The 14,041-nt window shown below is 41.4% G+C and overlaps 1 protein-coding gene across 1 annotated transcript in view; it reads right to left on the bottom strand.

Annotated features, from left to right (window-relative positions):
- Window positions 1–8,712: 8,712 nt before the first annotated feature.
- Window positions 8,713–14,041, bottom strand: part of ccn5 (cellular communication network factor 5) — a 30,614-nt gene continuing 25,285 nt past the window's right edge. Inside the window, exon 5 of the mRNA XM_037683872.1 lies at window positions 8,713–9,000. Coding sequence (XP_037539800.1) covers window positions 8,713–9,000 — 288 coding nt within the window. The remainder of the gene's footprint in view (window positions 9,001–14,041) is intronic.

The raw sequence follows: 14,041 nt of genomic DNA, 5'->3' as shown, positions 1-14,041 counted from the left end.
TGGAGACCTGTCCAGTTGTCCCTGTGATGGACTGGAGACCTGTCCAGGGTGTCCCCCGCCCCTCACACAGTGATTGCAAAATGGAAGAAGAGGCTAAAAGAGGATGGATGGATGGATGGATGGATGGATGGATGGATGGATGGATGGGTGGATGGATGGATGGGTGGGTGGGTGAGTGGGTGGATGAATGGATGGGTGGATGGATGGATGGATGGATGGGTGGGTGGGTGGGTGGGTGGATGGATGGATGGATGGATGGATGGATGGATGGATGGTCTTTACCAGAATCTTAAAATTATTGAAATATACCCTCAAGTGAACAAAACACACAACAGATTCCGTGACACCATTATTTACTAAACAAGGCCAACATGGAAACGTTGTATGTTAAAAACCAAGTTTGCTGTTGGTTCTTCCATATTATTTATAATTGGAGAAGGAAAGCAGGATCCAGGTGACAATCATGTAATGATTACCTAATTGACTGATCATCATCAGTGTGAGCACTTCTCAAAAATCTGTAGTATTTTCAGTTTGCTGCTCTGAAGCACACAGGTGTGTGTGTGAACACAGTGCCAAGAAGAAAAGACATCAGCAATGATTTTAGAGAAGCAGCTGATGTTGCCCATCAACCTGAGAAGGGTTATTAGACCATTTCAAAACAGTTTAGAGCGCATCAATGGACAGAAAGAATATTCATGCATGCAAACCTGTGAAGACAGCTTCCAGTCTTCCCAGGAGTGCTGTCCCAGTTCTCAGCAAAGGTTCTGTACCCCAGTTAATATAGTTTTGATTTCAGAACATTTCTCACAGGTGGTGTGTTCAACCTTGTGCTGCAGGGCCCAGATCCTTTCTGCTGTTGAACAGAACATTAAAGTGTCCTTTAGCTTTATGACAATCACTGATCCTGGTTGTAAAAAATCAACCACCTTACATAACTGCTGAAAAAATACAGTTTATTAAACTTTGTGCATTGCATAAAAAAACTGGACTGAACAAAGTCATACTTGTGTTTTGAACAAAGTTCAACTGGTTTTGTTTGTAAAATTGGAGCAACATTTATTACAGTTCCCCTCAAACGTTAAAGCAGCCCTCCATCTTGTGGGCTAATAGAAATATCACAAGTGGAGGAATAACACACACATGAAGGACAGTCACACACAGTACACACAACTACTGTGCTGTACTGTGTGTGACTGTTTTATTTGACGTGCACGTTTGTACAATCTGTTCAAGTTTGAGCATTTTTGCACTTTGCTCAGTTTTTATCTCTGCTGCTATAAAAACAGAAAAACTTTGTGCTGCTAACCACACATCACAACATGTTTCTACACATGTACTAATCGACATGTGTCTCTAGTCTTGGCTCTTAACTACTTGTTTAGATTGAATTAGATGTCTGTTTGTATTTCTTGTACTGTTGTGCATCTGCACTGTGTGTTGTGTTGTTGTTGCACGTTATGTTCTGTGTTGCACCGTTGTCAGTAGCTGAAATGACAATAAAGCTTCTCTGACTCTGACTTGGATGTAAAAGAAAATTGATTTATTAACATGACATGGCAACAATTCTACTAACAAAATGTAAAAACTGTGTTAAACTTGAGGAGGCACACAGAGGTAGATGTCATAACCTGGCTGTGGAAAGTACAGCATGAGTGACCGACAGACTGAGGAACACAATGAGCACACACAAACACCTGGAGAAGACGACTAGGAACAGGACAGGAGCAGAACTACATAAGGGGAAACACTATAGGGAAACTGAAACACAAGTAATCAGAACACAAGAATCACAGAAAACCTAAATAAAAATAACACAAAAACACCAAATCCTCACAGATAAAACATATAGTTGTGAGGTGTAACACCCCCCCCCCCCCCACACACACACACACACACACACACACACACTGTTAACTTTGTCAGTAACAAATCTGTGACATGTACTTTGTTTTAAATTGTGGTTGCCCCTTGGAAATGGATGAGGACCAAGTGTGTCACAACATTTATCTATTTGATAAAGAAAAATCAAAAGGAGGTATTTCCCTGAAAAAAAGCATTATAAAGTGCAGAGGGGGTGTGTTCCTACTTTTCTGTTAAATCTAGTAGAAATTGATGGAGAAGTTTTTGATCTCTGTTATTCAGCATCCACAGATCTGGTCTGGTCCATGCATCTGCTTCAAAGAGACAATTTAGTGGACATGGAAGGATTTCATCCTCATACGCTGACACATAAAAAACACTTCACTCACATTTAGTAAGGCTTCACTCGTAAGACTGAACATTTTAAACTCACGAGAAGGTTTAAGATACATTATATGTGCAGCAAAATTTTAGAGTAATGTTTTCCATCACTTTAAGCACAAATGCTGGTCATAAAATAAATAAAAAAATAAAAAATTACTTGACTTGTCCTTAGGATGGCACCAAACACCAAATTTAAACCAAAGACGGATCACTACACGTGTACAAAACAGATCCTGCAGATGAACAAAATGCTTTTACTCTCTTTTAAAAAACTGCCTTTTTTTTAATTCATTTTATCAGCGTGAAGGAAATGCTCCTCTGTGAATCACCACCAATCACCAATGTGGTGGAGTTTGTGAGCCTGAATGATGTCGGGGGCAATTGCCCCTGGAAGGGCAAGGCAGACTGGTCCTGGGGGACAGTCCAGACAAAGAGTGATTCCTAATCCTCATAAGGACACAAAACAGCAGGGAATTCAATGTCCCTCTTCAGGACATGGATTGTCGAGGTTCCACCAAGATCCCCTGCCTTCTTGGAGTTCTTAGAGTGGGTGCTGAAAGATTCAATGCCCACATGGGTAGAGCAATTTGGAGGGATGTGCTTTGGAGGAACAACCTATCTGATCTGAACCTGAGTGGAGTTCTGTTGTTGATTTTCTGTGTTAGTCAAAAAAAGGTCATAAGGGTCCTTAAGTGTTAGTGGCACCAGGACACCCTTAGCCACAGACCAATGTCAAAAGTTAGTTGCTTCCCCAGTGGTCCCTCTTGGCCAGTTTTTATATGTAATTATATATTTATATCTATCTATCTTTATATATATACAGGTCCTTCTCAAAAAATTAGCATATTGTGATAAAGGTCATTATTTTCCATAATGTAATGATAAAAATGAAACTTTCATATATTTCAGATTCATTGCACACCAACTGAAATATTTCAGGTCTTTACTTGTTTTAATACTGATGATTATGGCATACAGCTCATGAAAACCCAAAATGCCTGTCCCAAAAAATTAGCATATTTCATCCCACCAATGAAAGACAAGTGTTTTTAATACAAAAAACGCCAACCTTCAAATAATCATGTTCAGTTATGCACTCAATACTTGGTCGGGAATCCTTTTGCATGAATGACTGCTTCAATGCAGCGTGGCATGGAGGCAATCAGCCTGTGGCACTGCTGAGGTGTTATGGAGGCCCAGGATGCTTCGATAGCGGCCTTAAGCTCATCCAGAGTGTTGGGTCTTGGTCTCTCAACTTTCTCTTCACAATATCCCACAGGTTCTCTATGGGGTTCAGGTCAGGAGAGTTGGCAGGCCAATTGAGCACAGTAATACCATGGTCAGTAAACCATTTACCAGTGGTTTGGGCACTGTGAGCAGGTGCCAGGTCGTGCTGAAAAATGAAATCTTCATCTCCATAAAGCTTTTCAGCAGATGGAAGCATGAAGTGCTCCAAAATCTCCTGATAGCTAGCTGCATTGACCCTGCGCTTGATAAAACACAGTGGACCAACACCAGCAGCTGACATGACACCCCAGTGACTGTGGAAACTTGACACTGGACCTCAAGCAACGTGAATTCTGTGTCTCCTCTCTTCCTCCAGACTCTGGGACCTTGATTTCCAAAGGAAACGCAAAATTTACTGTAATCAGAGAACATAACTTTGGACCACTCAGCAGCAGTCCCAGGCGAGATGCTTCTGACGCAGTCTCTTGTTCAAAAGTGGCTTGACCTGGGGAATGCGGCACCTGTAGCCCATTTCCTGCACACGCCTGTGCACGGTGGCTCTGGATGTTTCTACTCCAGACTCAGTCCACTGCTTCCGCAGGTCCCCCAAGGTCTGGAATCGGCCCTTCTCCACAATCCTCCTCAGGGTCCGGTCACCTCTTCTCGTTGTGCAGCGTTTTCTGCCACACTTTTCCCTTCCCACAGACTTCCCACTGAGGTGCCTTGATACAGCACTCTGGGAACAGCCTATTGGTTCAGCAATTTCTTTCTGTGTCTTACCCTCTTGCTTGAGGGTGTCAATGATGGCCTTCTGGACAGCAGTCAGGTCGGCAGTCTTACCCATGATTGTGGTTTTGAGTAATGAACAAGGCTGGGAGTTTTTAAAAGCCTCAGGAATCTTTTGCATGTGTTTAGAGTTACGTCGTTGATTCACATGGTTAGGTTAATAGCTTGTTTAGAGAACCTTTTCATGATATGCTAATTTTTTGGGACAGGCATTTTGGGTTTTCATGAGCTGTATGCCATAATCATCAGTATTAAAACAATTAAAGACCTGAAATATTTCAGTTGGTGTGCAATGAATCTGAAATATGTGAAAGTTTCATTTTTATCATTACATTATGGAAAATAATGACCTTTATCACAATATGCTAATTTTTTGAGAAGGACCTGTATATATATATATATATATATGTTTTTTTATAAAAATAATTTTATAAGAGGACAAACTTCAAAAAGTTGAGCAATGATAGTGCATTCTTAATGAGTAAATCAAATGTAAAAACATTATAAAGTAGTATATCACAAGTTATGTATTTAACTCCTGTATTGCTAAACTTGTCAAAAAACTGATACTGTATATGTTAAATGGTAAATGGACTACACTTTTCTATCTTATCAACATACTCAAAGCTCTTTACACTTTCATGTTGCTGTGTTCATGCGTGCTCATCTGCTCACACAGACTCAGGTTCGTGCTGCTGTTTGACGTAATGCTTTTATGCTGTTAGTGCTTCGTGTATTATCTAGTTGAGGTTTTTCTTAGTTCATATCTTAGATGTTACTGTTTTTATTTTACATTTTATTTTTGGATGTAACTGGGACCCTGCGTACATAATTTCGTTCCACCACATGTACCACATGAGTTGCGAATGACAAATAAATCTCTGACTCTGACACTACAATCTGTGCCTCATTTACCCATTCATACAGCACTTTACTAGATCTCTGCAAATAATAATCAGAGCTTTATCACATTCATACACTGATGGGACACACATCAGAGGCTATGAGGGGTTCAGTGTCTTGCCCAGGGACACTTCAATTTGTGACTGCTGGTGGATTCGAACCCCCAACTCTTGCATTGGAGGATGACGACTGTTCTAACCACTCAGCCACATCCGCCCCACAACATATTTTTAACATAAAAATTCTCTTAAAACTCTGTTCTGGCTTTTAGTTTTGGTGTTGAACCCCAGGATTTTTAGTGACCACCACATGACCACCCCGTCTGGAGGAGCTACTGCTACTTGGCAAAATAGCTACGATGATCTTTGACTTCTGGAAGAATCCACCACGCACTCGTCTCTTACACTGTGGTGAAGGAGGTGCTCTGCTGTGCTCTTGATTATCTCCATCATCAAGGACCTGAAGTGGGTAGGACACAGACAAAGTCTCAAGGCTCACAGAGGATTCATGCACTTAATGATTAAAAAGCTTTACAGTTTTTGATTTACCCAGTTCTGCAGAGATTCTTTCAGAGCCTTGTTCAAGGATGTGCACAGTGATGTTATTAGAGGGGCTTGGAAGATAGCACCATCTTTTTCTTGCAGTGAAACCAGGTAAAGTCCTCAAGTACAGACTCATGTACTATTTGCAAAATAAATGTATTTGTTATTGATTGTATGTACAAAATAAATTAATATTTAGAAAGAATATATATAGAAACTTCTTGAAAACATAACATTTATTTGGTTAAATACTTAGATGGTGACAAATATAAAATTTGTACATTTTTAAAATACATTTGTTCAAACAAACTTACAATTTTTTTACAAACACACAAGCAAAATTGCAATATATTTGTAAATGTAAAGTTCAGTATCATTCTGTGGTCTGCACTGATATTTTATGTATTTTAGAATTTGTTTTAAAAATGTTTCTAACACAGTTATGCTGGTCAGCAATGTCAATATGTTTATAAAATATATATTTATCTTATTACCAAGGTTCTTTATACAATTTTATCTGTGAAAAATGTGTATAGTTTTATAAGATGTGCTCAAGAAAGACAATGAGATAGTCCTACATTTTTTAGCTACATATTATGGTTCAGCTTTTTCTAATAAAGGCACATTACAAGAATCACACTTTATACATTACAGTATTCATATTCATACCCATCTGCTCACAACAGACTCATGTTCAGGCTGCTGTTTAATACACTGTATTACTGTATAGTACATTATTATTGTTTAGCTTATATCTTACATCCTTGTATACTTTTACTTTTTATACGTTTGCTGTTTTGGGTTAGAGTTGCATTTAGGCCCAAAAAAATCTGATCCGACCTGGCCCCAGCTCGTAGCCATCATTTCTGAACCCCACCTGACCTGACGTATTAACAGTAATTACAGGTCCGAACCCGAACCCTCCACCAACATTTTTAATTAAGCTTTGACTGCTTATAATTATTAACGGTCATTGGATGCGTGGATCACGATAATGTTAGTTTTATGTTGGGTGTTGGACATTTGAGCTCCGTGGCTTCAGCGGTGCGTTCCTCTCGTTCGAGTTTGGCTGACTGAAATCAGACTGCCTGCATCGGATCGACTGAGAGGAACACACCGCTGAAGCCACGGAGCTCAAATGTCCAACGCCCAACGTAAAACTAACTTTACCGCGGTGACGCACAGCTGAATAAAAGGGGCAGAAGATCGGAGCTGAGGGGGTGTTTGTCCTTTCATGGCTGTCAAAGAGCATTAAAACTCTGCTTCTTCCTGCATTCTGCATTATTCAGACACAGACCCTGCTCTGACATGTCTGCTTTGAGATCTCACCTGTTCGGATCGTCGGCCACGCGCGTCCACTGAGTGCAGCGGCTGAATGAACGTCCATTTGGACGATGAATCGCTGCCTGGCAGTATGATCCCATCTGAAGCTTAATGGAACTTTATTTTACCTCAAGGCCGGTCAGCACACAGTCAAATGGCTGTGTGCGGCTGGCAAGTGTATGGCAAGCCATGTTGCCATATAATTGGATAGCAGCTGATCCGCAGACGCAATCAAAATCCCAACACCGACCCACCCATCCAGCACATTTTCATGGCCCAGCCCGCCTCGAATTCGGGACGGGTCGGGCCCGGGTTAGAAATGACAGCTCTATTTTGGGTGTAACTGAGACCTCGAGTACACAGTTTCATTCCACCTCATGTATCATATGTGATGCGAATGACAATAAAGAACCTCGAACCTTACTGTCTGCATCAGGACTGGCAAAATGTCCTCTTTTGCTTCAAATAAGAATATTCTTTGGAGCAATTTTTAAATGTTGCTTAAAACTAAAACATCTAGCATAGAACATGGCAGGCATTTTGTTAAGTTTAAGGCATTTTGTGCTGTCATAACAGAAGCCAAAGCGGTGCACATCTTGAAAATTACTGCGTAAAGCCCAAAGCATTCTGATTCAAGACACATTATGTTTTGTCTTTCTGCCTTAATGCAACGCAGTCACGTTTTTTAAATAAAATCACATTGCCTAATTTGCCTAACAATTTGGATTCATACAGGCAGCACGGTGGGCCTGTGATTGGAAGATCGCCGGTTCAAGCCCCGGTACCGACGGCATAAAAAATGTGGGTAGGGTGTGAATCACCCACAACTGACCCCACCCTCATTCATCCCACTCTGGGCCCTTGAGCAAGGCCCTTAACCCCCACCATCTGCTCCTCTGGGTGTCCTAGATGCAGCTCTCTGCTCCACACAGAGGGCTGTGGTAGCTCGGTGTCTGTGGTTGCGTCAGGAAGAACATCCGGCGTAAAAAATAACTGCCAAGTCTTCGTGCGACTGTGGCGACCCCTTAAGAAACGGGAGCAACTAAAAAAGACAAAAAAAACCCCCACCAAAACAGGCAGCACGGTGGCGCAACTGGTAGAGCTGCTGCCTCTCAGTGAGAAGGTTGCCAGTTCAAATCCCGGTCCGGGGGCCCTTCTGGGTTGAGTTTGCATGTTCTCTCTGTGCATGCGTGACTTTACTCTGGATACTCCAGTTTCCTCCCACAGACCAAAAACATGCATGTTAGGCTGACTGGTAACTCTACACTCACTCTCTAGGTGCGAGTGAGAGAGTGAATGGTTGTTTGTCTCTATGTGTCCCTGTGATGGACTGGAGACCTGTCCAGGGTGTACCCTGCCCCTCGCACAGTGATTGCTGGAAATGGGCACCGGTGATGCCTGTGACCCAAAATGGAAGAAGCGGGTAAAGATGGATGGATGGATGCAGTTACAAGCAAGCACTAAAACTGTACAAAGTGCCGTAGTGTGTTGGAGGTTTGAAGGAGCGTAGGGTTCAGCTGTGTCAAAATATCAACAGTTTTCAAGTCAGTCACAGTCTACAAAACATTGTCTTTCAATGTCTATCTTTTTTCATCCCTCATCCGTCTGAAGATGTTTGTGATTTTCCAGTGTTCAGCCCTCAGATCGACTTTGTTGTTCACAGTATGTGTATAAACAGAGAGGATTAGGGCCTGAGTCCCCAGAGAGCAGGATTCGTGTACGGCGCATAGGGGCAGTTGTTGTGGCACACACACGAGTTGATCATCATCACAGCTCGCTGTAGAAGCCTTCCCGTGGGACAACGGAAGGTCACTTGAACAGTGGAGGTATGATGTGGCATGCAGCATCGGGCGTCAGTGCACTGACCACAGTACCGGAGCTTGTACGCACTAGTGCTGTAGCAGCCCTGGTGTATGAGCCGCATGGGGCCCGGTGATGTGTAGATGACCTTGCATTGCCCCTGGTGTCCCCACTGAGAGAAGCACAGATAAAAATTAAATAAAATTCACATTCAGGAAAGTGAGAAAAGAGAAATACAAGAGCAGGGGTTAAATATGTCTGCACCCTGAAGATTGAGGTTAAAATTACCATTTGGATTTGCAGCTAAACCTTTCTTGCTCCTGTAAAACTTTTTTTTTGTGCAAAATCCAGTGTCAGATTTATAAAAATTGTTGTCTTATTATCCAATTTATACTCGTGGCAAAAAATATTGCTAAACATGGGAATAAGCCCAGTCCAGTTGTGGTTAGTCAGGCAGCAAAAACACAAGGTTGTTGTAAAAGAAGACTTAAGTTTAGAGAGAATTAAACAACAAAAACAAATGAGGCTGTTTGTGCATGAAAATGCCAGCTCCAGTAAACTTGCTCACTGTGTACTGAATCTTCTGGTAAATGCTGTAGAGCCAAAATGGTGGTTTTCATTTATAGCACCAGACCCCATAATTAAACTGCTGGCTTTTGGCAGCAAACAGGTTCTGTTTAAACTACAGCTTTGTCTTTTAGAAACTAATGTAATTAGCTGAGTGACTGAAGTTAAAGAGCACTGTCATGTTCATTTTCAGATCCATATTATACACCGTGACACTGCTAGACTAGCTGGGCTTGATTTTGAACTAAGAAAAGCTCTTCGGTCATACTCCTCTTTCAGCGTTGTATTTTTTTAACGCAGAAACCAGATTTGCACTGTTTATAATAATCTAAGTTCCTGTCTTCATTTACTTTGAAAATGCTACTTATGAAGCTGATATTTTTTTCCTCTGTTATTCCACTACCATATTTTCTGCCAAACATGTCACACCGTCTTATAAGTCGAATCAGTCCAATATGTCTAAGAAAGTGGGAAAAACATAAATATGTCGCTTCGCTGTATAAGTCACATCTATTATGTGTCACTGCTGACGCATCACGTTTCCTTAATAAAAGCACTTTGATGGTCAAATCAACTGTATTTCAAAAGCTGATACATGGAAGCAGGAGCGTACAGAGGGATGACTCCATGTGCATTTCTTCGAAATTTAACAAGATAAGCATGTAAAACAATTATTTGTTTGCTCGACATTATAGCAAAGGTGTGTCTCAGTTGAACTTTTACTTAATAAATGCACTTTAATGGTCAAATTAGCTTCATTTTGCCGGGGCGGTGCAGCAAAATTAAGCTGATTTGATGGTTTCTCCAGGCATGATCCCAGAGCTGGACGAAGGTGGCAGACTATGGCAAGCCAATTATGTCATTAATAGCTACGTTTACCAATTACATGACACAACGGCATGCCATACTACTCGAGTACCATTTAGTGACTGAAAATGGTAGTGTTCAATATTTTCAGTCAGAATGAATGAAAACGTCATATCTCAGCTAGGGCTTTAACAGACTACTCAAGTAATCTACACATCGATTCCTAGGACCTCTATCAAGTTTTTTAATTTCACGTTGAAGATTCGTGGTCATTATGTCGCCATTGCGTCATTGCGTCACATGTCACGTGATCCACACCGGGCGCAGGTTACAAAATGGATTCCTCCAAGCAGACAGATGAAGCGGAGCAGGCCCAGTCTTGGCAAACAGGTAGCAATGCATCAGTAGTATGGAAATATGTCACTAAAGATGAATCTTCCGGTTCAACTACCATAAGGAAACAGAAAATGAATCAACTTCCTGACTGGAGCTCGTTGCAAACCGGTGTTACATCATATTTTGTGACCACCGTATATTGTGACCGTAGGGGGCGGTGTTGCATGAACTGTTGCAGATCACAGAATATGGCGTAACACCGGGTCCAATCGACCGAACCAGAACCAGCTTCCTCTGACCTTGTTTCACAAACAAAAAGCAAAAAATATTAATCTCTAGACTTATAAAAAACCTATAAACATATTAATCTCTAAAACTAAACCTAATGCGCACCACAGCTGGCGGTGGTGTGGGGTGGTCGACCCCCCCCCCCCACACTGTTTTTAGTTTAGTTTTTGACGTGCCACATGTTTCTTTCACTTTTGCAGCTTATCAATAATAACTAATAGTTTAGTTTTTCCTGTGACTTATTTGCAGTATGATAAATGGTAGAAGCATAATATACTCTCCCAATGTTTTGTTGGTCTTTTTTTGTAAATAATGACCTTTTTTGCGGTTTTATTTGTTTATTTATTTATTTATTTTTGTATCTTTAGATCCTATGATGTCATCAAGTACTCGAGTTCTACTTGAGTTTTATTATGTTAATGTCGAGTTTAAAAATTATGTAGTTGTTCAACCTCTAATCTCAGCCAAAAATTGGTTTATAAATATGGGGAAAAAACATAAATAAGTCGCTTTGGCGTATAAGTCTCGGGGCATGCAAATTTATGCAAAAAACTGCGACTCATATGCCAAAAAATACGATAGATGGGGCTGCCATTGCAATGAATGGAAGGCACCTATTATTCTAAACCTCAGAAGTAAATGAACTGTACTTATATAACGCCTTTCTATCTTATGAAGACACTCAAAGCGCTTTACACTACAGTCTGTGCCTCATTTACCCATTCATACAGCACTCTACTAGATCTCTACAAACCTAATTGAACAAATCATTCTAAAGAGACTAATCAGTGCTTTAGAACACATTCTAGAATCTAGAATTTAATATAGAAACAATAGCATAGAATAGAAATAGATAAAAATAAATAGAATAGAAACGTTCTAGAATTGCACCACTCAAGGTGGCTGCAAGTTGGAGCAGCTCTGTTACTTTCATTCAGAGATTTTACTTTTGGAAACTTTAATTCCTGTTTTTCTGGATGTAAATCACATTTTTTGGATGATTGTTTCCTCTGGTATCAGATGCTGTGCAGCTGGAAGGATTTTTACTGAAACTTTTTTAGTTTTGGACATTTTGTTATGATGCGTAACCATGGCAACAAGGCAGTTTTCTACAACCAACAGCAGCTGATTAACATCTCAAAAGCTCAAATAATATCTCAGCTACAGCACCAAATCTTTAATGAGTTGAAAGGATGTTCTGTGGATGCATTCTCATCTACCTACCAGCTGTGCTCAAGTGCCTGACCACTGAGATCCTGGAACTAGCAGGAAACACGGCTCATGACAGCAGAAGGACAGGATCGTCCCTCGTCACCTAGAGTTGGCTGTCCACAGCCATGAGGAGCTCGACAGACTGCTGGGAGGACTGTCCATCGCTCTGGGAGGAGTTCTGCCTGACATTCGGGCGGTCCTACAGCCCGGGGGAACCAAGAGACCAGCCGAGTCTGGGTGGACGGATCAGACGGCATCTGCAGCCAGTTTCTTAGGATCCACTGTGGGATGGACCTTTACAAGAGATCCTTCCTGCCTGCAGACATCAGTATCTATAACATCTCTTAATGAAATGAGGATAACGAGTTACAACAACAAATAATTTCCCTTTGGGATTAATAAAGTATTTTTGAATTGAATTGAATTGAATTGAATTCATACACTGATGGGACACACATTGCTGTTGACTGTATTCTGTACCACAGACTGTACCCAGGGAAGGCCACACCTAGTCTGTATGGTTTACCTAAAATCCAATAACAAGGTGTACCTTTAAGGCCAATTGTCAGCATGAGTAACTCTGTCACTTACATAATTTCCAATATCTCACTCATCCCTTTAGTTGGCAGCTCAGAACACCACATACAGAACACCATGGACTTTGTGGATAAGGTGAGGGATGTCATCATGGAGACTGATAAAACAATGGTCTCTTTTGATGTCACATCACTCTTTATGTGCATTCCTGTTGAAGATGCAGTAGACGTGGTCAGTTTAAGATTAAAACCAGACACCACTCTGAGCAGCAGGACCACGCTTTCCACAGAACAACTGTGTCAACTCTTGAAACTGCACCCGCAGTCAACCTACATCACATATGGGGGCCAATAATATAGGCAGAAACATGGGTGTGAATGGGTTCTCCAGTTTCTCCTATTGTTGCCAACCTGTACATGGAGGAGGTAAATGGACTGTACTTATATAGCGCCTTTCTATCTTATTGAGATACTCAAAGTGCTTTACACTACAATCTGTGTCCTCATTTACCCACTCATACAGAACTCTACTAGATCTCTACAAAGCTAATTGAACAAATCATTCTTAAGAGACTAATCAGAGCTTTATCACATTCATACACTGATGGGACACACATCAGAGGCTATGAGGGGTTCAGTGTCTTGCCCAGGGACACTTCAGCATGTGACTGCTGGTGGATTCGAAACCCCAACTCTTGCATTGGAGGACAACTGCTCTAACCACTCAGCCACAGCTGCCCATTTAGAAAAGAGAGCCTTGACATCCTTTTCAGGAACATCACCAAGTCATTGGTTCAGGTATGTTGATGACACCTGGGTTAAAATCAGGATGTCCAACATTTTACTGACCACATCAACTCTGTGGATAAATACATCAAGTTGACACTGGAAGATGTAAAAAATGGCAGGTTGGCTTTCTCGGACTGTGAGGTCTCAGTTTCTGATAGAGGACATTTGCAAACTGATGTGTACCACAAACCCACCCACACAGACCAGTATTTGCAGTTTGACTCCCATCACCCTTTGGAGTACAAATTAGGAGTCATCAGGACTCTGTACCACAGAGCAGACAGCGTCCCCACTAACTCAGGAGCCAGGCAGAGGGAGAAATCCCATACAAGACAGGCTTTAGAGCAATGTGGATATCCTAACTGGGCCTTCCTGAAAGCAGAGAAGAAACCCAAACAGGACTCCAGTCAGCCATCAGGTCAAAAGGAGGAACCCAGACCCAGACCAGTGGTCATTCCATATGTTGAGGGAGTATCAGAGAAACTGAGACGTTTATTTTCTAAACATAACGTACCAGTGGCTTTTAAACGCCTAAATACATTACGGCAAAGACTGGTTCATCCCAAAGATCCAGTCCCCCGGCACAAACAGAGCAATATTGTGTATGCTGTTCAGTGTCAGGAGGGCTGTGATCAGTCTTACATCGGGGAAACTAAACAGCCACTGGCCAAAAGGATG

This window comes from Nematolebias whitei, chromosome 11 (genome assembly GCF_014905685.2).
Source record: "Nematolebias whitei isolate Nwh7 chromosome 11, NemWhi1, whole genome shotgun sequence".
Lineage (NCBI taxonomy): Eukaryota > Metazoa > Chordata > Actinopteri > Cyprinodontiformes > Rivulidae > Nematolebias > Nematolebias whitei.
The sequence above is the reverse complement of the archived record's forward strand: the minus strand, read 5'-3'. Positions and strand labels throughout refer to the sequence as shown.